Source organism: Theobroma umbraticum, unplaced genomic scaffold, assembly GCF_002168275.2.
Source record: "Theobroma umbraticum cultivar Fairchild unplaced genomic scaffold, ASM216827v3 scaffold_56.0, whole genome shotgun sequence".
Taxonomy (NCBI): domain Eukaryota; kingdom Viridiplantae; phylum Streptophyta; class Magnoliopsida; order Malvales; family Malvaceae; genus Theobroma; species Theobroma umbraticum.
Window position 1 is genome coordinate 13161162 of NW_018397256.1, and position 25126 is coordinate 13186287.

Genomic DNA, 25126 nt, shown 5'->3' on the forward strand with positions numbered 1-25126 from the left:
TTTGAATTTAACAAAAGCTTTGCCATCAATTATATTATAAATGTCTAAACCTTGCAATCAATTTCGAATTGCACTATGATGTGTTTATTGTTTTAAATCTAACAAATAAATAATAAACTTTCTCATGCATGAAAATAAAATAAAGTTGAATTTTTGAAATTAATTTGATTAATGTTAAATCATTACTAGTCTTAGGATAAGAATTGAAACTTTTAACCCTTTTTATAGAATTTAATCATAACAACAAATAAGCCATCAGTATTATTTTAGTTGTTTTTATTATTTATTAATCAACATCGGTTAAATTCAACTATATGATCATTCCTTCCGTTTTATTTGTTTGTTCGTTTTCTTATGTCTTGATTTTTGTTATATATTTAAAAAATCATATATTTATATTTTGTAAACAAATTTAAAATTAAATATAAAATATATCAAAATAATTTTTTTCTTAATTTTCATGAAAAAAAATTAAAAACGAATGAAAGATTAAAGGAAAATTCGAGATTAGAAAATCATAATCTTCCTTTTCATTGAATTAAATTTCTTTAAGCTGCCAAAATTTTATTAGAACAAAAAAAAGGGGAAAAAGAAGAACTAAAAATTTCAAATTTCAAATATATAAAGTGAACCAGCCACTTGCTTTTCCATTTCCTGAGAGGTAGACTGGCGAAAAATCTTAGCGGCAAAAGGAAACAGAGCCCGGCGCCATCGAGAACAGGCTCACTTCAGGCGAAGAGTCGAGTGTTTAGAGACCGTGAAACGCAGCGTATCAAGGACACCATGTCAGCAGAGAAGACGGAGCTTGACGGATCCTCTTCTGCTAATCCTCTCCTTCTTCAGCTCCAACAGATTCTAATTTCCTGCTCCAAGGTAAGCACAAAGCAACCCTCTCATCCAATTCGTTTTGTTGAGAATAGTTAAATTTCCATCCATATTCATTTTCGTAGTCAATCGACGGCGGAGGAGACCTTGGTCAATCTCAAACCTCAGTCGCGGAGCTCGTCAACTTCCTCGATTCCTTGTCAGACGCCGCCATTTCGGAGCCAGAAAACGAAGATGCAAGCGCCAATGTGCTCGAAATTCTCTCTCAAACTTATAATTTTTTGTGCTCGCCTTCTCTGGATCAGGTTTTTATCGCATCATTTTACGTGATCAAGTATTTACGAATGTTTTTTCCTTATATTAATCTTATTTATGAAATTTATGGATCATTTCACAGGAGGTTATCGATGCGCTTTCGTTTGAGTTGCCAAAGTCAGTTTCAAAATTTGCAGGAGTTTCGCTTAAGTGTTTGGAGATTGCTGATAACATCATTGATCGCTTCATACAGACATGCAGTCCTCGCGATATGCTTTCGATTCTTTGCGAGGTCTGTGTATTTAAATTGCATTGTTTTAAATTTTCTATGAATTAATGGTCACAAGTTTTTGTTGATTTTTGAATTTTAATGGATCAGGCGTTAGATTCCCCAAATAAGACAGTCAAAGCTTCCGCTTATGTTTCTCCTATTATAAGTGGACTTTCGAAAGGTAATCAATCATATTCATCTGAAAAATTCAAGAGTGATTTTCTTTATTGAATCTATTTGTTTGAATATTCATAAATATTCTTGTTCTTGTTTCAGTATTTCTTTCCATTCCAAGGCGCCATTTTGAACAAATTAAAGTCGCAGTTCCAGTTGTTGTTAAAGTTGTGAACACCATTTCTTCAGAATCAGACTATGAAGATTCAGAACTGGAGACTTTGTTTGACAGAACTGTCAACATTGCTCACTCTATACAAGTGGTTTCTACAAAACTGGTCTGCAATGCTTGACTTCATGTTAGGCCATTTTCGAAATTCTTGATGTGTTTTTCTATTAGTTCCTGATAATTCTTTGCTATTCCTTATAATAGGAGGCTGGAGTAAATGAAAAGCTTCGAGCTCTACTTGGTCTATACGTTCTGCAAATCTTGGTTGGTGCTCTTATGTTGAACCAAAGTTCTAGGTTGGGTGTTTATTGTTTCAGTAGATGTACGAGTGATTTAATTTCCAATAGTCACCTTGGTTCTAAATCTACTTGTCTTGTTGGGATTGGTTGACTTCCATTCTTGATCTCTTGATTTTTTTTTTTCAAGTTTTATCAAATCATGTGCTTGTTTGTTTTTGTTGGTTTTAAGATACATACTCGATGTGCAGGCATCGGTTTCAGTTAGCAGCAGATGTAATTCTTCAAGTCATCTTCCCTTTGCAGTGCGATTGGCATGCTTCCTTCCATATTGTGGTTTGTCCTATCTTGGTTTGGTAATTGGGTCGGATGTTGACAAAATGTCTGGCATTGTTATTGAAGGTACAGTTCATGAGTTGCTGAGTTAATATCCTTCATGATTGTTTCCTAAAGGATTACAAGATTAAATTAAGATCTCCACCTTCTTTTGTTCTTATTATTTCTCTAACATGTTTTGTTTGATGCATAATTATGAAATGCACAGAGAACGAAGATGAGAGTATGATTTTTTCATCCCATGTCTATCTTGGTGCATCAATTTCAGGTTTGTGTTTTGCATATACAAAATTTCCTCATTTTGTTGATCTTTTTTCCTCATCTGACATCATCAGTCACAGAAAACATTACCTATTTCTTTGACATGCATAGAATTTTTGTTGTTTATTGATGCAGTGATTTGGGCCCAAATGTGTGATGAGGTTGCTCAGGTTGCCAAGGAGGATTTGAGTGCTGTTAAGGGAGAACTTCAAATTAACCAGACAAAAAGGTGGCAGGCAATCGGCATGTTAAAGCACATATTCTCATCTGTTGATCTTCCATGGGAATTTAAGAGACATGCTGTTGATTTCTTGCTTGATATAACAAATGGAAATATCTCCAAGAAGATAGATGATGAACATGACGATTGCTCTCTTTACATGACTAGCCTTTTTTCTGCTTTGCAGGTAGTCTCCTTCCATCTTGTTTTTATACATTCTTTTTTGCACTCTCTTGCTCTCTATCAGTCTGATGGCCAAAATGAACATTGCAGGCCATTACAATGATTATCATATACGCATCTGATACAGTGCTAAGGAAAAATGCCTTTGAAGCACTTAAAAGGGTTAGGATTTTTGTATATTATGGTTCCTCAGTCAATCTACCTCAGTATGTTGAAATTTATTATCTTATAAAGTTCATGTCTTCAGTTATCTACAAATGCTTTTAGTGTTCATACTGATTTGCTACTAAATACCAGGTTTTGGCTGATATTCCAAATTCTCAGAGATTTGACATTTTAAAAGCTCTAATTGAAAAGAGCAACTCTTCCTCTATGGTAAAATTCAGCATACATGACTATTATTTGATGTGATTATAGTTGAAGATACATTTCCTAAAGTAGTTCCTCCAACTCTGCATAGGTTGCAATTCTTCTAGATTGTGTTAGAGGGGAAATGCACATGGAAAGAACCCTGAGGACATCAATGGGAAAAAATGAAGTCCTAGGGGCTGACAATAAAGCATGTAAAAATACATTATTTTGGAGTACAAGCATCCTTGAGTTGGTGGAGTCAGTTTTGATGCCTCTGAAGGGAGGACCTCCAGTCCTTCCAGAAAATGGTGATGCGGTATTTCTTTTGCATCTTTTGCCTGTTGATGTTTAAATTATTGGAGTTATCTTGCTTAGAGCATTTCAATGGTTCTTGTATTATTGTCTTCCCTGGATTGTGGTATTTCTTTCTATTGCTTCACGTTTTAAGGTCTTCTAGAATGGTTCTTGTTCATTATCACGCTAGGCATTTCCTGTATGTAACAGATTCATTATGATGTTTTACAGGTTCTATCCGCCCTTAATTTGTACCGATTTGTATTGATGACAGAATCAGCAGGTAAAACTTAGTTTACTGGTTTATTGAAGATGAGAACTTAAGGCCTTAGATGCTCTTGTTTCTTGCAGTGTGTGCTCTTTGTTGTCTGCATACTAGCATAGCACGTCCGTGGTAATGTGCTTTTACTAGGTTTGGTGTTTGTATTTATGTAATGAGCCGAGGCCCTGGAGTTTGATTTTAGAATAGTTATGACACATTCACTAATTCCAGCTTTCTCCCTCCATCAACAAAGTCCATGTTAAACATTTCTATTCAGTCATGGGTAGAATTAATACTATTCTCATAGATCTCGGTCCCAAGGCTCAGCTCCTGGTCAGTTTGACCATTGAAGATTTGGCCTCTTTATAATATGATATTTGCCGTCTAAGCCAATGGAGTTTTTGTAGGTGCTTCACCTGTCATCATCCATATTGCTCTTTATTTTTGACGTCGTGGCAAATGGAACAGGAAAAACCAACTACACTGGAGTGCTGTCCAAGAACAATTTGCAAAAAGCCTGCAACGAATGGCTCCTACCTCTTCGAACCCTTGTGACAGGCATGATGGCAGAGAATAAGAGCGATTATGATCAACTTGCGATTGACACTGTATGTGCTCTGAACCCAGTTGAGTTGGTTTTGTACCGCTGTATTGAACTTGTTGAAGAAAAACTGAAATATTCAAACATGACATCGGTCCAGCATGCTTGACGGTTCTTGCTCAAGCAAGCCATTTATTGGGGAAATTCCCCACAACCTGATACAACAACTAAGAGTTCTAAAATGTTAGGTAGGTGTCGCCAATACAAAAATTATTGTTTCAATCTTACGTTAAATATGTATTTTTGCTTAGCTTTATTCCTTTGGAGTAGGGTGTTTTTGTGCTTTTAGTGCCTGAAGCGAAATGGATAAAAATGGTTTCATCGTAGGATTCCTTATCAGTCATCATAGACCGGTGTGGATACCTTTGTCTCTTACAGTAGTTACTGGGGGATGGTAGGATGGTCCATCTCTTTGCTGTGAAATGTTGAGTTTGTTAGGACTGATTAATCAAATCAAATCAAATCTGTCCTCATGGTTGTCTACCCTACATCAAACTTTTTCGTGTAGATAATTATTCTATACCAAAATTCATTGCGCATTTTCCGATGACTTTTGAATTCATTCCTAGATTTTTATTTATCACATTAATTTCATTTGCAGAATTTAAAAATTCCATCGATAATATATTAGATGATAATTACAAATAAAAACATGATTGTGGAATTTGGATTTGTTCCCTGAGAACCATGCATTAGAGGTCTTATAATCTATAGCATAATCCATGTAGAGTGCTTTGATTAACTCCTTGTTTTGGCTAGTTGGTACGGGAGCTATACTTGTTTAGCTAGATTGGATTAAATATTTGAATCTATTAGGCCAAAAACCATTTCCTCTCAATTTAGGACCGTCCTTCACCGTTATATGCAAAGAGCCAAAATTAAAAACAGGCGTCAATAATTTTATTTCGATAAGTTAATTACATATTTTCTAACTTTATTTTTGTTATATCATATTGCTATCAATAAATCAAATATTATTATTTTTATTAATACATAATTTTAAAATTATTTTATGAAATAATACTCTTAAACTTTAGCTGTGTTTAATTATTATAAAGCTCCTTGTTTTGCTTGCGATGAAAGTTGCCATCTGCCACCCTTTTCCGCCAGGATCCGGCATCGAGATATAAAAGCTGAAGGGAGAATACTTTTCCCAACATAGTATCAACACTTTTTACCTAGTCAAAAGGACCATCCCGGTAACGGCTTGCCTACCCCTTTCTACCTTTGACCGTTATTCCGGTGGTGAATCAGCACCTCTCGCACTGAATTGTGATTCAAAGGCATATATATATATATAGTTGAATGGGTTCATAAAAGGAATTTCGCTACTAAAGAAGGTTGTAAGGAAACAGTATCAAAGATTGTGGGAAAGTCCTTTTCCGAAATTCCTACCCCATGCTTACAGAATAATTTGGTAAAGGGGGTACCGGAAGCCGAGTTTCTAACAACAAAATTTGTGAAAATTAGTTTTCGAGAAGCTTACACAGCGTGGCCATCGTGGGATTGGTACCTACAAAGAATCGCAATTATTTTCTACATAATTCCGAAACAAGAAGTAATGAGGGTTTACCCCAACGAATTCCGGAGGAATGTGGGAAATCTGCTGCAACCCATGACAAGAATCTCTACACCATCCACAGGCTAAAGGGATTTCTACACTACCCTGAAAATTCTTCTCTGTAAACCTTTCGAGTGTTGGCACCTGGAGCAACTTTAAACTGTTAAATCTGTTTGCCTGGCCGGAGTCTTGGTATTAGTTACATCAGCAAATAAGTTCCTTGGCCAGTGTCACTATTGTTTGGTCGAGTAAAACCCCTCCACTTTCTCACACCCTTTGGCTGCGAGAAGGGGGAAAGTAGTCAGCTCATCTTTTCTCAGCTAGTCCCATATAACATCTCGGTGCCGGAATCATCATCAGCAGGCATCATATTTAGATCAGGCAGTAAGAAACAACTGTCCCCACTAGAATCAGCCTTCCCTGCATCGCAAGAATCTAACAGTGGCTTTTGATCATCCAGGGAATGTGACGGCAAGGTGGTCGTGGGAATGTAGTTAAGAGAGGAAGGTACTCTCTGGCAAAATTTACTACAAGGTACTTTCTCCTCCGGTTCATCAACAATTAAACTCGAGTTCTTTGCAGTATGAAAGTTCCAATCAAGCTGAAAAACAAGTAAGTTCACATTTCCATCATTAAACCTATCTTTTCGTAAGATATTGATTAATGAATCTATACTAATCATGTCAACTTAGCGCATCAAAGTTAGTCTAGCTCACCTTGATTCTTTTCAAGTTCTCATTCCTGGCTCTCTGTTCTTTACAAGTAGCACGCATGGATGCAATCTCCTGTTCAATGAATAGAAGATGACTGTAAGATTATCTGACCACAGTCAAGAAGGCACATGATGGATGCAAAACCCTCAAACTCAAACACACCTTTTTCAAATAAACCCTTTCCTTCAAAAGCAGAGTCTCCTCCTCCTTAAGTTCAGCAAATGTCTGAAAAAATGACAACAATCAATACCAGATTAGAAACCCATGAATCATCATCAGAATTTTCTTACATAGATATATTTCCGAATGAAGATCAAACTAAATTGTTTACCTTCTTCCTTCTTGGCCTCTTGGTGGATGTGCTAGTGGTTTCATTAGCAGCAGCAGTGCCCTGCAACATCCATCAGCCAAATCATAAAGAAAGGAGTAAAAATCCGAAGTGGATGAACACTCAAACTAAAAGTTAAAAGTTGGGGTCCCATCTCATGAAACTCAAACACATGCATGCATTGACATTATCCAAATTGTCATAAATACTTAACAGAAGCTGACTCACACGTCACATTTACACAAACCATTTTTTTATTAACATAATTATTAAAACTAAAAAAAATGGGAAGAGAAAAATGAGATGGCACTCTCACAAGGTCACAACCAAAAAACATGTAAACCTCTGAAAGGGCTCCAAGTAGGGGACAGCTGGCAATCTCAGAGTGGTGGAAGGGCACGGTATTGAATATTGCCAAATGCCCGCTCCTTCTCACCCAAGTGAACCAGTAAGAAGAAGCCATGTCATTTTCACAGGCATGTTAGCATATGATTTAAGCTCTCCTCTAATTCTGATCCTCACCTCACGTGACTTCTCCCACGTGACCCTTTCTGACATGGCCGGCAGATATTGGGTCACTAGCTGTATAAAACTAAGCTCCCCAACACCTAGTTAAAATTCTCACCTCCCAAATTTCAAGTTATTTCACCACTATTTTTCATTCTTTATTTTTTTCCAAATCAGACGGTCCATGCTCGATCCGATCCCCAATCATAAATGTTGGGCATTGTGGGGCATTATGGGACCCAGACGCCCAAAGATATCCCAATCTCGGAAAAAGGTTAGGGCCGTAAAAGAGTAGATAAACACGAGAAAAACCGATGCGAATACAAGTACAGTTACAGATAGTGATGGGAGCGGGAAGACCCACCAAATTGGATTGCACCCGCGTCACACCTGATAATCGCTCTGTCCCTTGATCATCATCATCAACAACATTACACCCAACCGAAAGAACGCAGACCTACAGCCCTTCCTTTTACGGGACTCCACCTATCAAACTGCTTTCACGTTATGACCAAAATACCCTGGGATCCTCTACGGGGAAGCTTCCTTGCTTCTTACGGTGGGGGATGGGCCCCAGTGAATTTCTTTTGCCTGACGAAATTGTCCTTTTACTGAAAAGCGTACTGGACATCCTGGTAAGTAGAATCTAAGGGGGGGTTTGGTTTTGGAAGGGCGATTTGGTAAATCTAAAAAGGCCAACAAAAGAATGACAGGTGACCGGAAAAGAGGCGAGAAGAAAACGTGAGGCGCTTCCAATCTGCGTATGGGTGCTGACCTCACGTGAAAAACGTAAAACCTTTAAAAGCACCAGGACATTTTAGTCCAAACATAAAAAGGATGACACTTGTTGCTGTTCATTATTACTATTATCCTGTTAGAAACCGATGGTCGGAGAGATCGAACCCATAAAAACCTTTCAGTTCGAAGATGATGAGAAAAACCGTAAACAAAATGAGCAGATTCGACCTTCGGAAAGTTTTTTAAAGGGCATTTTCGTCAGCTGGAATGGAGAAATCCATGCAATCGAGGAAAACCGATCATAAATTTTACGTGATACGAAAAGAAATATGTGTAAATAAAGAAGATTAAAAAGGGGTTAGATGGTCATTTGACCTAAGGATTGGGAAAGAAGAAAAGGGGTACATAAGAAGTTAGAGAAGAATGTCTCGTCGACGGGACATAAACGATAAAACAAAGACAAAGCCAGAACCAAAACCACTTCTTCAAATCCGCAGAACAGTGGTGGTCACACGCAATTTTTACACGCCAGACGGGGATATTTCCGTCAACTCCGACCCAAGTATGCACACGCGAAAGACTAGCTCCTTATCCCAGACAAACGACGGAGAGTGTGTGTGTGTGTGTGTGTGTGTGTGTGTGAGAGAGAGAGAGAGAGAGAGAGAGAGCAAGTGAACAAGAAACCTTGGATCTGGAAGTGCAGCTGGAGGAGAGCGAACGGCGTGTCTACTGGTCTCTTCGAAGCCACCGGCGGTGGAAGGAGAGGCGCCGCCGCCGCCGCCACCGCTCCAAGAAAGAGGCGTGGTGGGGCTAGCTCTGGTACCGACGTTGAAATCCCCATCTTTCTTGGCGTCGCATCGCATCGACATGGACCTAGACCTCGGCTGCCGCATCCCCCATCTAAGTGCAGCCACCGCAGATTTCGGAGCCGATGGCACTGCCTGCGCTTGTTTCAGCCTCACCAGAAGCTCCACCACCACGTTGTCATCTGTCATCGCCGCCCGAACCCACTCATCTTTCACCATCGTCTCATCATCGTACACCACCTCCACCACCAACCAACGAAAACAAAGGAAAGAAAGAAAGAAAAGAACCCCAGACGTTAACAAAGAGGATATACGGGGTTTGCAAGAGGGCAGCGAGAAGATATGGGGAAAGGGAAGGGAGAGGAGGGGTGGCGAGGAATGAGAGAAAAAAGTTAAAAATGTGTAAAAGTGACGGAGATGGGTTGTGGGCAGTGTATATATACGAGGGTGTCTTTTCTTCTCTTTTCTTCTTTTCTTTCTCTGTAATAAAAAAATAAAAATAACATTTATTTAATTAATTAGTAAATATTTTTGAAAGTTGTTTGTGTGGTGGAGTAGATTCCAGTTTTTCGGTTTGGTTTCTCGTTTTCTTATATAAACGAGCACTTTCCCCTCTCTCTCTCACTCCCTCTCTCGCGTTGGGCAAAAGGGTCGCGAGAGTCATATGTGTGTGGGGGGTCTGACTCTGACCTTTTTCATTTTTCTTTTCAGGATGAGAAAAATGGTGGGGTCCAGAGATGACATGTGGCACTGACGGGGTTTCATTTTGTTTTTGGCTTCTAGGGCTTCGGAAACTGATAAACCCACCACTGCTGATTCATTGCCCTTCTTTTTGTTTTTTTTTTTCCTTGTTTGGAAATGTCTTCCGATGATCTGAGTTAATTATATATATATATATCTTATATGGAAATAAAATAGTCAAGTGCAATAGGAGGTAATTACCCCTTCTTTCTTCTATTACCTTCTAATCTAATGCTGTCTTCTTTCTTTCTTTTTTTAGTACTTAGTATTAGTGTATTTGAGGACGAGTCTTATTTTAAAGTTTTAAAAAATTAAATTAATTAAATTTTTATTAAAAATTTTGAAATCAACTATACTCTAAACCAAAATAAGATCTTAACTTATTTCAATCAATTTAATAAATTTTAAATATTTATTATATATCAAAATAAAAAAAATTTATTAATTTTATCTATTATTTAATTTTATATTCTTATTTCCTGACTTGATTTATCATTGTCAAAATATAATTTTTCTTGTCTATTAAAAAAAATTAATCAATTGCATCTTCAGATTCTAATCTCCTATTCACTATACTAACTGGATTTCCTTAATTAATTAAAAAAATAAATTCTCTTGCATTCACAAACCGTTACTAAATTCTTAGTTACTGCTGTGAAAATGGGGCATGACTTTATTTCGATTATTATTAATACTAATATATTTATTAGTAATAATTTTTGGTGGGCAATGAGATGCAATTGTTTACTTATAAAAATATATTTTGATAATATATCAAATATAAATATAAAAATTTTTAATTATTAATAATCAATAATTACTTATATGATACATATAGATATATGGAAAACTAGTACTGATTATTGGATGTGTAATGAACAAAAGAAGGGATTTTAATTATCTTATATAAGAAAATACTTGATTTAGTATTTTGTCCTTTGGGTAGATATTAATAAAAACGCAAAATTGGAAAGAGTGAAACGGCACCGGTGGAGGATATAAAAAGAACAAATGATGATTGGGGAGAAGGGGAAGGCTAGGGTTGGGCTTAGCGTGGCTGACAAGACTGCCTTTCGGCGAGTACACGTCTCAGCCTCCGCTCTCCTCTCACTATTTCTAGTTCTTTGTTCTAGGCTGCTGTCTGTCGGCCTCGCCAAAGCGGATTGGATTAGAGAGTTTTAATCCTCCAAACGCCACTGTTGGACCTGCTTTTTTTTCTCTCTTTCTTTTGTTTCTTCAACGTTATTACAGTGATTATTAGTGTTGATTCTTTTTACTATTAAATTATCTGAGTACAAGTAATTTTTTTTAACTCGAGTATTAAAAAAATTTTATTTTACTAATTATTTTGGATTTATAGGATATGAAATAATTATTATTTTCTGTACATGAGATTTTTCGACGGGAGTATGTGGCACGTCATCAAGGTAAGTATACAATAATATTGATTAATAATCGACAATTGTACATCTTGCATTAAAATTGAATATGGTGTAGATTTAAATGAAAAATAAAAATTAAATTACGTAAATAGATATAGTTTAATGGTTATTATTATTATTATTATTATTAATTAATTAAGCCTATTCTTTTAGCTTTGCTTGCATTCATTGCTGCCCCGTCTGTTTTGTTTGTACAGACTATATTTATAAAACTATGTTAGGTAGAATATTAATTGTTACCGTAACACGAATGCAATGTATGCAAATAAATTTCTCTGGAATTCAATGGCATTGTAAGTAAAATAAATTGGTTAGCTTTTGAGAAAATTACAATATGAGATTTGGGAGAGGAAGAGTAAAACCCAAGAAGAGTAGGGCAAGGCCGTGGAGTGAAAGGAGACCATTTTCTCACTTCCTTAGCTTAATGATCCAATTAAAAGGCCCAATCTGCTTCTTTTTCTTCTTGTTGTTCTTTTGGTCAATCTATCACCTTAGGATGATGTCTAGTATCACGATGAAGGGAAATTTTGAATTTTATATCGATTATGTATTAAAATATAATTAAATATTTAAGTGATTATAACATCTTCAATTTATGAGATAAACTAGTGAGATTTATTAAGTCAAAACAAACAATACATTGCAACTTAGTTTAAAAACCAACACCTAGGAACTAAGAAACTTGAAATGTAATTGAAGAGTGTCAAAGCGTGTAACTTTCTCTTTCAGAAATTTCTTAACAGAAAGTCAAAAAATGGCAAAAATTCAAGGAGAATGTTATCCAATGAAGTGAAACCCATATCTAAACAAAAACCATAAATTTAGTAGTAGTTGAGAGTAATTCATTAGGTGGGAAGAACAAAAATGCAGTAGGTAAACCCAGAAAACGAAGAACCAAACCCTGCAGTTTTGGACAATTATTGAGGTCACCTCATCCATGACCCGTCCTGGCTCATTACGGATCAGCCTTCTCAGACATTGCTTTCCCTCCTATCTGTGCATTTATGTATGGCTTTGGCCTTTGAGGATCCATGGAGTGAAAACATTACCAGAGAGTAACTCTGCCATTGAAATTAAGCCAGCTAGCCACCCACTTGCAAAACTTAGTCCCAGCCAAAATTGGTGACTGTTAAATTATGGACATAGTTCAATCAATTCAGCAATGAAGAAGCCAGTTTCTGGGACCAAAGGCTATGATTTTTTTTTTCTGTGTAAAATTTTTGAATGGGTGTAAGTCTCAACTTTTCCTGCACATTGCATAAGGCATATGTTGGATGCTTCTTAACTTGGACAGTGAAAATCATGATCAGAAAAACAAAAGAACAAGAAAAAAGCAATCTGATGATGATCTTTAACAATAAATGCAAACCCCCAGAACAATCATTTAATAGTTTACAGTCCAAAAGAAATGGAGTAATGGCTGAACAGGTAACTTGGCCAAGCCCTAACCTTTATGCCTGGTAAAAAGAACTTGTAAAAAAATTGAACAAATTTCTACACTGTTTTTTTTGTACAATTGCATGTTGGGTACACTGGGATGGGCCAGTTTGATGAAGCAAAGATAGCATATTAAAAGAACAATTGAAGGAACCTCCACTCGCAGCTTGGTCTGCGTGGCTTAAGGATTAAATTGCAAGACACCAACCGTCTCCATTTCCTGGACAACTTGTGTGGTTTTATATAGAGCATGGACAATGAGACAATACCCTCTCCCCCGCCCCCCCAACTTTAAGAAAAGAAGCAGAGCCAAGGACGCTTGCTTTAGTCCACGTTTGTCAGAAAATGGGGTTTTAAGTAATCCATTAGACCTTGCTTTTAGGTTGAGGTTTGTTGGTCTCTATGCGACTTTGGAGTCCTTGACATGGACACTTTTTTGTCCTCATCGAACATCAATCTGGGTTAATGTAAATTTCAAACTCTCTGTTTTTTTGATTTCAGGATGAAAGCGAGGGACTGTATCCTGCCCATGACTGTCCATAATGTTTTCTTTTACTGTTTATTTATTTACAGCAAATATCGTGCTCCCAGTAGAATCCAAGGTAAGGTAGCCTCCCTCCGAATTCTCCTTGGGGCTTCGCCCCGACATACAGAAAACGATAGTCATGAAACCATAATGGGCTAATGCAGCCCAAGGAAGCGTTGCCCTGCCTGTCTAAGAAAGTCGGAGACCATGAGACGGACCCGTCTCCTTGCTGTAAACCGAAGAAGCCGAACGGGCATAACCATCTGGACCTCATCAGCCAGCTCGGTTTCCTTCCAAAAACATTTCTATTTTCTGACTATTATGGCGGTTTGGGTTCTGGTACATCTCTATTTTCTGACTATTATGCCGGTTTGGGTACTGGTAATGTACTGTAAAGAAGTTGCCAGGATCTTGCAGATACCAGCTCAGTTTCCTTCCAGAACATTTCTATTTTCTGACTATTATGCTCGTTTTGGGTTTTCGTACTGTACCGTAAAGTGTTAGTTTCCAGGATCTTGCTCAACCCTTTGAACATGATATTTCCAGTCTTGCACGGTGTTGGACTTTGGAGCGTGTTGTCAAAATGAGAATTGCCTGTTCTCGTTCTCAACGTCCCCCAGGAACGTTTGACCCTTGGCCAGAACTTAACTACCCTGTCTCTGTTGATTAATCCAGACACGGTTTAGTAGGTGGACCAAGACAACAGATAGGGGTGGAACAACCACCACCAGCAGGACAAAAAGCAGTTGCCTGAATTTGTTTGTTAACCCTTAAAATCCTAGCAATTCCTTCAATTAACAAGTACTTTAAACTAGGATCATTTGCACCCAACAACCAAGATATTATCAATTCAGCCTTTAGCCCTTGATTCTGCCAAAAATTTGGCATCTGAAATATTCATTTAATGGGCCAAAATCTGAAATGGTTCCTTCTTCAGGCAGAACAAGCTCAGCAATCATTGGGAAAAATCATCAGCTTAACACTGAGAAACAACTAGAAATTTTACTGATAAATCAACCGGTAACTACATAATAAGCAACTGATAAGCAGGAGGGATACATAAATCAATTACATGATTTCACATCCTAACACAATAACACTAGTTCAAACACAAACCCAGCAAATCTACCCTTACATATATTACCCAATACTAGTAAAAAGGAAATGAAATTTTACCCCATAAGAGAAATCAAAGAAGAAAGATGAAGAGAACTAGACAGTAGAAACCCAGGAGACACCCTGCGTATTAAAGCAAACGATCTAACATAAAAACTATACAGCGGAGGAACTTTGATTAGGAAGACTAAAAACCTACATTTTTGAGTTAGCTTATTTCGATTTTTTCCCCTTGAAAAAATAAGGGATGATCGAAAATTAGAGAACCCAAACGAGTGTTATCAACAAACTGCAACAGATTTATTCCAGCACCAGCCCACGATTCGTCGCTGTTAGCTACAAATCCAGCCTTAATATCCTCCTCAAATCACTTGTAGCATCATCGTTCTTCACGGCAACGCTGCTCTTCTTCGTGAAAAACGCCGGCATGGGAACCGAACTCGGCGGAGGCGATGTTATAAAGGCCGACCCAGCATAAAAAGCGGCTGGAATGACCTTGTTGCTGTTGCTGTTTGACTCAGTAAGGCGGATCTGGGTTGGAACGGACCCGGGATCTGGACCTAAACGGTTAGTGGAACCCAGATCTACACCGACGTTTTCCTTTTCCAAACTTACAGACTTTTCCGGCGTCGATTTTTTTAAATCTTCGCCGCGTTTGAGGATCTTGACTTGACCCATCACGAGATTTTTGGCCGGAACTTTGGGGCCCACGGTGGGACGAGAAGGAGGGGAGGTGTTCGGAGATCGCTTCTTACGGTTGGGTTGTGCCCGGTTCGTTCGGGCAGGATTTGGAACTTGGTTTTTCGGTTGCTTCACAGGACTAGGGAGCGGAAGCTTTAGACAATCCCCTGGTTTTAGAACTGCAACACCCATGGCTGATCAACAAGGGATTTATAGATTGAACAAAGGATGCAGAACAATTAAAGAGAATTTAAAGCTTCGGAAACAGAATCTGATTGAGGATTTGCAGACGAAATTTAAGAGAAGAATCAGAGAAAGATATAGAAATAATTATTCGTAAATTACAAAGAAAATGGCCTTGAGGAGAGAGTGAGAAGGAAGAAACAAGACATGGAAATGATACTAGGGTTGCCCGGAGGAAGGAGGGGTTTTAAAGGAGAGCCAAAAGTAATTTGATTGCGTGGCCACACGGGTTATGGCGGTTTCCATTCCACTCTCTTCATGGCGGTGAACAACTTCGTCTTTCCCTGTTTAATTCCTTTTATATTTAAGCATTTTTTTAATGATTTTTAAAAAATTAAAATACTCATTTTCTCTCTTTTTTTAATTAAAATAATTTTCAGAAATGTTTTAATATATTTTAAAACGAAAATCTAAAATATAAGGTATTTAAAAATTAATAAAAATCATTTTGAGACATCTCAAAAAATTTAAAGGGAGTATAATTGAACAATCAAATTTAAAATTGATAAATGCGTAAGAATAATTAAATTTGATAAAAGAAACAATTCATGTGACTGCAATCATCTGAAAGTTTTTATTTTCTATTATTAAAAAAATAATAATTTTATAATCTTTTACATATTATTTTATTTAAACCTATCTATATTTGATGCACATATATAAATTACATTTAAATTTAAAAATTAAATATATATATATATAATTTTAAAAATATTTATTCTGAAATATAATAATTTTTAACTTTATACTTTTATAAAGTGATACATTATCATTAAATGATATTATATACAGATAATATAATGATAAAAAAATAAAATGATCTCGAGATTTTTTTTTGAATAAAAAATAGATACTACCAATTATTTCTTGTGTGGTATTAAAATTGAGAGTAGAAATTAATTGTTAATTAAAATTTTTGGCAAGATGTAGAATTTTTCTTTGATTTTGGCTTTAGGGCGTGACAAATAAGCCATTTATGGCAAAAAAATCAAATAATTCAGGATTTTCGGGTGTGTATTGATCACGGGGAATTAGGCGCGTGGAAAGTAGTGGTTCGAGGAAAGAGCCCACAAACACTTGGTTTCGAGGGTTGGGCTGTCTGACGTGGGTGCTAAACAACCGGTGGCATAATTATCCACCACCTTAGCAGTTCCTCCCTGTACTTCTACTCTATTTACAAAAACGCCCAGCAATGATTGCCCATGGTTTAGGTTATGTGTCAAGTTGCAAATTTTTAATTTCCCTGTTTTTCGGATTAAAAAACCTGTTGAATTGTGTCTATTTTTCAAATTAAATATTTATTTTTTTATCTGAATAAGTTTTACTTGCACAATCAATTAATTTTAGCGAAAAATTAATTATCATCACAATCTAATTTCACATATCTTATAACCTGCTAGTTTATATATCAACATGATAATTAATGTAATTATATGATAATTAATATAAAATGAATCAGTTGATTAAATCATTAAATCAAGTCATATGTCACATAAATTAAATGAAAATTACTTGAAGCTATAATTAAGGGTTGTATGTTACTGTAACAATCCAAATCTAAATATCATAAATACAACAATTTGTACATGTAAATCACTTGATTTTTAAAAATTTTATATAAATTTTAATAATTACATTTAGATTTAATATGAGATGAAACATTACAATTACAAATTAAAAAAATTATTTGAATATATTATAAAAATAAAAACTTAATTATATAAATTTAACATAATTCACAATTTCTTATTATTATTTAAGCATTGCTTTTTTTGACTAATAAATTAATAATATATGCAATGAAATTCTCGAATTAAAATAATAAAAGGCCAAAACGAAAGTGACCACGTCTTTTTGTGGCAAACACAATAAAAAAAAAAGGGAGAAATGGAAAATATCTAACGGATGGCTGAGGCGGTCGACAACCTTTGACGTTTGCTTTGCCTTGTGATTACAAGCCACGTGTTCAAAGCTACTTTTGGTCAATGGAACGGCTAAAGCACCTTTTAAAAGCAAGCCAATCAAAGCTTACCCGTGACTGAGGGTTAGCCGCTTAGGTTTCGTAATTTTCCTGGAAACCAATGGGCATTTGTTGAACGTGAAAGGACTTTGGGATCTCCTTTCGGGGACAGCTGGAGCTAAACCATATGTGCACGTGTCGAATGAGCATTGGGATGACGTAGACGTTATGAAAAAGACGTGTGCCGCGTGGGTTAGCCGACTTGCATGGTCTTTGGGGGTAATTTTGCATATTCGGCTCTTTGCTAGGCTGGCTGGAAATTTTTTATGAACCGGTTTAAGCCCTTCGCTTGGAAGCTTTCAAAACAAAGTTTAGGTTGTTCAATCCATTGGGTTTTAAAATTTTTTAAAAAAAATTAATTAAAAAAATAATTAAATGGATAAATTATTCTTTAAAATCCAAATAATGTTATAATTTCGACTTTAAATCCAAAAATATGAACATGTAATGTTGTTATACTTATTTACTTAAAAGGACAATAGTTCTTAAAGCAAATTGTAAGAAATAATCTTTTTCATAAATTTAATTTTAAAAAAAATTATTTTAATTTTAATTATTTTTTAACATAACTTGACAATAATATCTTTTAAATAATTTCAGATAAATTAAAAAAAAATTAATTTTCTTTATCTTGCTATTTAGATAAAAATTTAAAAATTAAATCTCGATTTCTCTTACAAAATATTATCTATTTCACAATTCAGCTATTTTTTGCTATCTTAAAAAGCATAGATGACATCAAGGTATGTGTTTTAGGTTATTGAGTTTATTAGTTTATTTATAAAATCTTAAAGTTAATAAGTTAAAATTAATTATACATATTTATAAATTAAAAACATTATAACTTTGGCAACTTAACATTGTGTCACTAGTTTTAGATATTGCAAGATTAGTTTTTAAGTATTATACTACTTAGTCATTGCATCTCTAGTTTTTAGGTAATACGTAACTGGTTTTAGACATTGTATGAATGCCTAAGTCACACAATACCTAAAAACTAGTTATGCAATATTTTACTAACCAGTCACACAATGTTTTATTAACAAGTCACGTAATGTTTATCAATTAATCATGCAATACCATACCAACCAGTCACACAATACTTAAAAATCAATTATACAATACTTAAAAATTACTTACGACATATCAAAAAATAAATTACGCAATACTTAAAAATCACTAAAACTATTGAATTCTATTTAATAAAATTATCAACTTTAAATAATACATTATATTTCATTTAACAATATAATAAACTAATATGCTTACTTGGCGAAAAATGCTCAAAATGCTGAAAAGTTTTTTTTCATATATCAAAAATCATTTCAAAATGTTTAAAATGCTCAAAAGGTTTTCTTTTTGTATCAAAAATCATTCTAAAATGATTAAAGATTTTTTTTCTGACAAATAATACTCTAAAGATGAATGATCTACTGATGAAAGCTTAAAAGATATAAGTTGATTTAAGACACGAAATCTAAATATATAGGTTAATTTCATTAGAAGTAATTTTATCTAAAATTAATTTTTTTTAATTAAAAATAGTTAAAACTATAAAAAGATTATTTTCAAAAACACCTTATATATAAGGGATATTTTTGAAAAGAACCCTAGTTCTTAGCTCAAGGACTTATTGCATTCTTTTGTATAATACAATAAAGAATCAAACTCAATGTTTAATGCTTTTCGTGTAAATTTTGATTTCTTTTCTTTTTGTTAATATTGGATGTTTATGGTGAAATCTTCCTCTTTTTATATCCTCGTACTTTTTTCTTTTTAAATTTTAATGATTTTATCATTAGAGATTATTTATATAATATAATGTATTTTAAGAAAGGCAAAGATATTATTATCTAATATATTGATCAAAGAATTTTAGCATATTACATATGTTATGTTCTAAATTTTTTAAAATGCTCTCGAAATTAATGATGTCATTTTTCTTGATATTTAAATCTTAAATTTATTTTTAATCTCATATATCTCTATGATTAAAAAAGTGTTTTGTATCATCACGATCACATCTTATTGTTAAAAATAAATTCATATATGTGTTACTTTTTGTTCGGTGTATTTGTTTTTGACTAAATTAATACAAAACATATACCTTTATTTAGATTTTATAGAAGGGGAGTGCACCATTAACATGAAATTTCCTTCTTTGTTATCGCCTAAATTTTTTATCTTTAAGCAAAATTTAGAGCTTCAATAGTTGGATATTGAACAAAGCTTTAGGCTTGGCCTTGGGCTTATGCAAGTTTCAAAGCCCGACAGTCCTGTCAACCTATTTACTAGTTACAATTCTAATTGGTTGCCGAACTACTGCTTGTCTCCACATTTTTGTTTCATACGATGTGAGAATGTATATCAACTTGATTATAGGTGTTTTTGAAAATTTTAAATAAAATTGTCCTTAAAGAACTCTTTTTATATTCATGTACATGAAAAAAAAAATATTGCTACATGTATTGTTGAAAAAAAAAACTATTATATATTATTATGAAAAAAAATTATTATATGTCATGATGAAAAAAGTTATTACATGTCATATTAAAAAAATATTAAAATTATTATACATTATATTAAAAAAATATTATTATTACACATCATATTCAAAAAAATTTTACTATACATCATTTTGAAAAAAAAATATTACATGTTATGTTAAAAAAAGTTGTTACATTTTATTTTGAAAAAAATGTTGTTATTATATGTAATGTTCAAAAAAATTTTGCAATATGCCATTTTGAAAAAAAAAATATTGTTACACGTCATACCATATTCAATCAATTTGTTACACGCTAAAGGCATGTAAATATAAATTAATAAACTAAATAGCATGTCATTTATAATTTTTGGTATGTAAATCGACGATAACATGACGAAAAGTTATAAGATAGATAGAAAGAGATAATAGTGATTAAATTAAAGAGATATGAAAGATGAGAGAATTCGAGAGATTTAATTTATTTAAAATAATTTAAAAAATATTTTTATCAATTCGTGATATTTTTGAAATAGACTTATAAGATTAGTGTTCAATCATAAGTGGCACGATGAAATCTATTTGATAGCTACATGTCTTGACGAATCCCATCAACATTAGACTATGATAGAATATAATAGGTTCAAAGAAATGACTAAAACCTACATAGTATTACCCCTGAAAAAAAGGACTGCATAGTAATATCGTAAAACATAGTTTTCTAATTTATATGATCATTTATTGATCACTAGTTCTATCCTTGTAACTTTTATTTTAGATCAAACTGCAGAGAGATTTTGTACTGTTCTTTCTCAACCCAATCCAAACTAACAGCCCAACCCCAAAGCCTGAAGGGTAGTTTTTTACTGTCTTTGTAGTCAACAGTTCCTAGTGTTTTTCTACCCGACCAAAGCAAATCCCATTTTGCACGCCGCTGCCGCCTACGATCATCTTCTTCTTCTTCGTTCTGACATCCGACGTTCTCCTAGATTTTAAGTTCACGATTTTTCAGGTCAGATTCATGATTGGTTCTTTTAGCTTTGATTCTTCCAGTTTCTGATTATCTTTTCCTGATGTTGATAAAAGACAACTTGTGCTTTTTCTGGTTTTCTTTAGAGTTTGATTGAGATTTGGGAACTTCGGAAATTACAGGGTTGTGTGTTGTTGTGCGATTTGTGACCTATGATTGCAGGTGTACCGTGATAATGAGTTTTTTTTTTTGTGTGTTTTGATTTGTCTTCCAGACTGATGGAAGACGGGTTCGCGGCTTCAAAGCTGTTCAGCCAAGGCTACTCTTATACCTACGACGACGTTATATTTCTCCCTCACTACATTGACTTCCCTACCGATGCCGTGTCTATGTCCACGAACCTCTCCCGCAACGTCCGCCTCTCTATACCCTGCGTTGCTTCTCCTATGGACACTGTCTCCGAAGCCTACATGGCTGCTGCGATGGCTGCCCTTGGCGGCATCGCTATTGTCCATTCCAACTGTACTTCTGCCCAACAAGCCTCCATCATCCGCTCTGCTAAGTCTCTCCGTCTCCCCATTACTCCCTCTGTTGCATTTGCGTCGCCAGATACTCTTCCTGCTGCTGCTCCTCATGGAAGATATATTTTTGTTACCGACTCAGGTAATATAATGACAAGTTATCTTGCTGCTACAATTTATTGAGATTCAGTCTTTTGTCACAAGTCACAAGAATGATTAGTAATTTTGTGCTTATTAATTGTTTCGAAATATTTCTAACAGGCACTCTACCATCCAAGCTGTTGCGTTGTGTTGCAACTGCTGATTGTGAGAACTTGAAAGGTGAAGAAGTGAAAATCTTTGATTGCAAGCGGGATTGTAAGAGTGTGGAGTATGTTCCTTGGAATTATGATCTGGAAAAGATTGAGGCGATTTTGGATGAAAAGAATAGTGATATTGTAGTGTTGGAAAGGGATGGTGAGGTGGTGAATGTGGTGATCAAGGAGGATCTGGAGAGGCTAAAAGGGTATCCAAAATTGGAGGCAGGGACCGTGGGGCCTGATGGAGAATGGATGGTAGGGGCTGCAATGGGGACTAGGGAGTCTGATAAGGAGAGGTTGGAGCATGTAGTGAAGGCAGGGGCCAATGTGGTGGTGTTGGATAGTTCTCAGGGGAATTCTATATATCAGATTGAGATGATCAAGTACATCAAAAAGACATATCCTCAGCTGGATGTGATTGGTGGGAATGTTGTGACTATGTATCAAGCACAGAATTTGATTCAGGCAGGTGTAGATGGGTTAAGAGTTGGGATGGGATCTGGGTCAATTTGCACCACACAAGAGGTTTGTGCTGTTGGACGAGGACAGGTAAAAACATCTTTATTAGCATCTTTACCTTCAATAATAGTTGTTGAATAAATTTTTCAATTGATATTACTACTACTCTTGATGGTTGGTTGATGGCTTTGCAATGTGCCCAAGTCTGTTATTTAAATGCTTCTTGTTTCTGAGAAATATGTTTATTGCTTGAAGTCTTGAAATTGTTAGTTCTTAAATATTTTTTATACCCATTAGGTATAGTTAGCTTCTATATGTTCAAATTTCATTTTGTGCTGCAAACTTTTTCCCATATTTGAAGGGTGTCAGTGTCTGGAAATATATCTTAAATGGTAATGAAGTGTGATATGGCCATCACTGGAAGCAAGAATTTCATTGGTGGTGATATCCGATTTTTACTTGGTAGAAAATACTAAATTTCTAAAAGATCATGCGGTCAATTTTTACTTTGCTTCGCATGCTTTTGTGTATCCATAAGGAGCGTCCATTATGCAAAATCAGATAGCTGTTGGAGCAACCAAAACAGCATGTCCATTAATTTTGTACTTAACAGTAAACAATCTTCTTTTTATGCAAACCTTTATGTTTAAATAACTACTAATTTTCTTTTGATGATTGGGGATTTTACTACATGTGTGATTTTGCACATAACTACATCTATTATCTATTGCAGAAACTAATACCAAGGAGAAATGTTACAAAATTAATTGAAAATATCATTTTATCATAGTGTTTCTTCCATCTTACGTGGTCTCTTATCTTGCTTTCTCTTAGGCAACTGCTGTTTACAAGGTATCATCTATTGCTGCACAGCATGGTGTGCCTGTCATTGCTGATGGTGGGATTTCAAACTCTGGACACTTTGTCAAGGCTTTGGTTTTGGGGGCATCAACTGTTATGATGGGAAGCTTTTTAGCTGGAAGCACTGAGGCTCCTGGAGCTTATGAGTATAAGGTATGACACTGCTTTAGCCTTTTGGCACTATCTCTTTTCAATCATTTTAAATTATGGTGTCCACCAGCCAGGAGTTAGTGAGAATCTGATTCTTTTGTTACTGAACCTTATCCAATGGAGGCATAATTTTGCTGCTTAATTTTTTGTCTATATGGTTTTCTTTTAGTCCGTTTCTTATGTAGTTTCATCCTGGATGTATGTTGATCTGAGAATCTGAGTATCCATAGATACATTGATTATAGTGAACACTAGAATATCAGTATTTCTTTGTGGGGTTCTGAAGCATATATACAAATTGAATCTCAATGAATCTTTAGTATTTTTGGATAAAGCATTTATGATTTGTTAATTGCAAATTTTATTTTATTGGGGGGTTTCAAAACATATGTACAGTGGTGCCTAAATGGAACAAAGATACATACATGTGTGCTTTGCATTTACCTTAAACCAATCCTTTTCTACAAGCCTAATGTTTTGCTTTATCAGAATGGTCAACGTGTCAAAAAATATCGCGGCATGGGCTCCCTAGAAGCAATGACTAAGGGTAGTGATCAGAGATATTTGGGTGACACAGCCAAGCTGAAGATTGCCCAGGGAGTTGTTGGAGCAGTTGCTGATAAAGGTTCTGTACTAAAGTTTATACCTTACACAATGCAAGCAGTCAAGCAAGGGTTCCAGGACCTTGGTGCTTCCTCTTTGCCATCTGCACACGAGCTCTTAAAATCAGGCACATTGAGGCTAGAGGTTAAAAGTTTATACCTTTAATTAGCTCCATGGTTACACAATTTGCAATATATTTTGTCGTATCTTATTATTGCCTGCTTATGGTACCATTGTACCTTAACTTTGCTCTTATGTTGACTGGAACAGGTCCGGACTGGTGCAGCACAAGTTGAAGGTGGAGTTCATGGTCTGGTTTCATATGAAAAGAAATCCTTTTGAGACTTACTTGCAGTTGGTGGCTGCATGAGGGTCTATACTTTTAACTTTAGCAACACTCAGAAAAGCAATGCTTATGATGGTTCCCCTACAAGGTCTGTCATGGTTGCAAGAGCATCTACTTGCCTAAGTCTGTATCAGAGTCCCACATGAGGACTTTTATTGTATAATAAGGGGCCATTTGGAATATAGGTCCTGTGTCAGGCCCTTTTCCCAAACAGGCCCCAAGTTAATGTGTTTTTATATTTTGAAAGATTGGGTATGTTTTGTCCATGTGACATCACAAATCTAGTTCTGAGAAGGAGGGGCATTTATATATTCTGACCAAATATTAATACCTTGGGCTCGATTATGGTCGTCACCCAAATTGAATTTCATTTTCTGTTTTAGCCTTGGGCTTATACAAGCTCAAACTTCAAAGCTTTAAACCCGTTTTCAAACCCATTTTATTTATTTTCTTTTCTTTTTTTTTTAAATTATAAGCGTGAGATAACTTTTTGATGTTGCTTTCCATTCTCTCCTCTGAGTGCCTTCTGCCTTTATGCACTTGTGATAGATTTCCTCATTTAAGTATGTAGCACTCACATTTAGGCAAGGAAATGGGTGTTGCTTGTAAATTCAATATTGTACAAAAGAGAGTGGAACTCTTTATGGTCTTAAGCTTTTCATAGAAAAATTGGCAAACCTCCCAAGACCTTTTTAGGACCTTCTTGTATAGTCCTGTTCAGGCGAGTTTAGCCCGCAAACCACCTTGTGTTTTTATGGTTACCCTTTGAGAGCGTGACCCAATGTTTCGGGGAGTGCAGGTGGATGTGCTACCTCCACACTTTTATGCATATTTGGATGAAGGATTAGCTATTCTTCAAAATCATTTAAAACTAAGAAACAGTTAATATCACACTCTCTCACCGTATTAGTTATTCCATGATTGATGAATAAACTTAAAAAATAATAAACATTAAAATATTCTTTACAAGTTTAAAAAGATACAACTCTTTTTGTATAAAAATATTATTTTCTCTCCCTCTTCTATCTTGATTCCAGCTTTTCATAAAATATTAATATTAACTTATAAATGAAATATTAATATTTTAAAATGTTAATGATTAAATTATAAATAAATATAAATATTAATATTAAAA

The 25126-nt window shown here is 35.1% G+C and overlaps 4 protein-coding genes across 5 annotated transcripts; 2 read left to right on the forward strand and 2 right to left on the reverse strand.

The window, feature by feature from the left end:
- The first annotated feature begins 624 nt into the window (after nt 1–624).
- ALF4 (aberrant root formation protein) lies at nt 625–4926 on the forward strand. Of its 2 annotated transcripts, none has more exons than XM_021420487.2 (14): nt 625–873; nt 951–1130; nt 1223–1372; nt 1460–1532; nt 1628–1803; nt 1899–1958; nt 2182–2332; nt 2475–2534; nt 2663–2934; nt 3021–3092; nt 3228–3305; nt 3391–3589; nt 3807–3858; nt 4306–4444. In XM_021420487.2, exons 1-13 carry the CDS (start codon nt 784–786, stop codon nt 3821–3823), a joined length of 1578 nt encoding a protein of 525 aa, XP_021276162.1. In that variant the 5' UTR covers nt 625–783; the 3' UTR covers nt 3824–3858; nt 4306–4444. The 2 variants fall into 2 exon arrangements, with proteins under 2 accessions (XP_021276162.1, XP_021276161.1); XM_021420486.2 differs by having other exon boundaries at nt 626–873; nt 3391–3597; nt 4306–4926.
- Nucleotides 4927–5748: 822 nt separating this feature from the next.
- LOC110410768 (uncharacterized) lies at nt 5749–9654 on the reverse strand. Its single transcript, XM_089782672.1, is given in 6 exon segments — nt 5749–6600; nt 6716–6784; nt 6875–6937; nt 7044–7103; nt 8970–8983; nt 8986–9654. Coding segments are annotated over 6 exon segments (816 nt in total). The 5' UTR covers nt 9311–9654; the 3' UTR covers nt 5749–6315.
- Nucleotides 9655–14213: 4559 nt separating this feature from the next.
- On the reverse strand, nt 14214–15468 carry LOC110410810 (serine/arginine repetitive matrix-like protein). Its single transcript, XM_021420689.1, has one exon. The coding sequence runs from the start codon at nt 15224–15226 to the stop codon at nt 14690–14692; it is 537 nt and encodes a 178-aa protein (XP_021276364.1). The 5' UTR covers nt 15227–15468; the 3' UTR covers nt 14214–14689.
- Nucleotides 15469–20585: 5117 nt separating this feature from the next.
- On the forward strand, nt 20586–24361 carry LOC110410378 (Aldolase-type TIM barrel family protein). Its single transcript, XM_021420028.2, has 6 exons — nt 20586–20794; nt 21027–21415; nt 21535–22121; nt 22866–23045; nt 23532–23789; nt 23916–24361. The coding sequence occupies exons 2-6, from the start codon at nt 21031–21033 to the stop codon at nt 23985–23987; spliced, it is 1482 nt and encodes a 493-aa protein (XP_021275703.1). The 5' UTR covers nt 20586–20794; nt 21027–21030; the 3' UTR covers nt 23988–24361.
- Nucleotides 24362–25126: the final 765 nt, after the last annotated feature.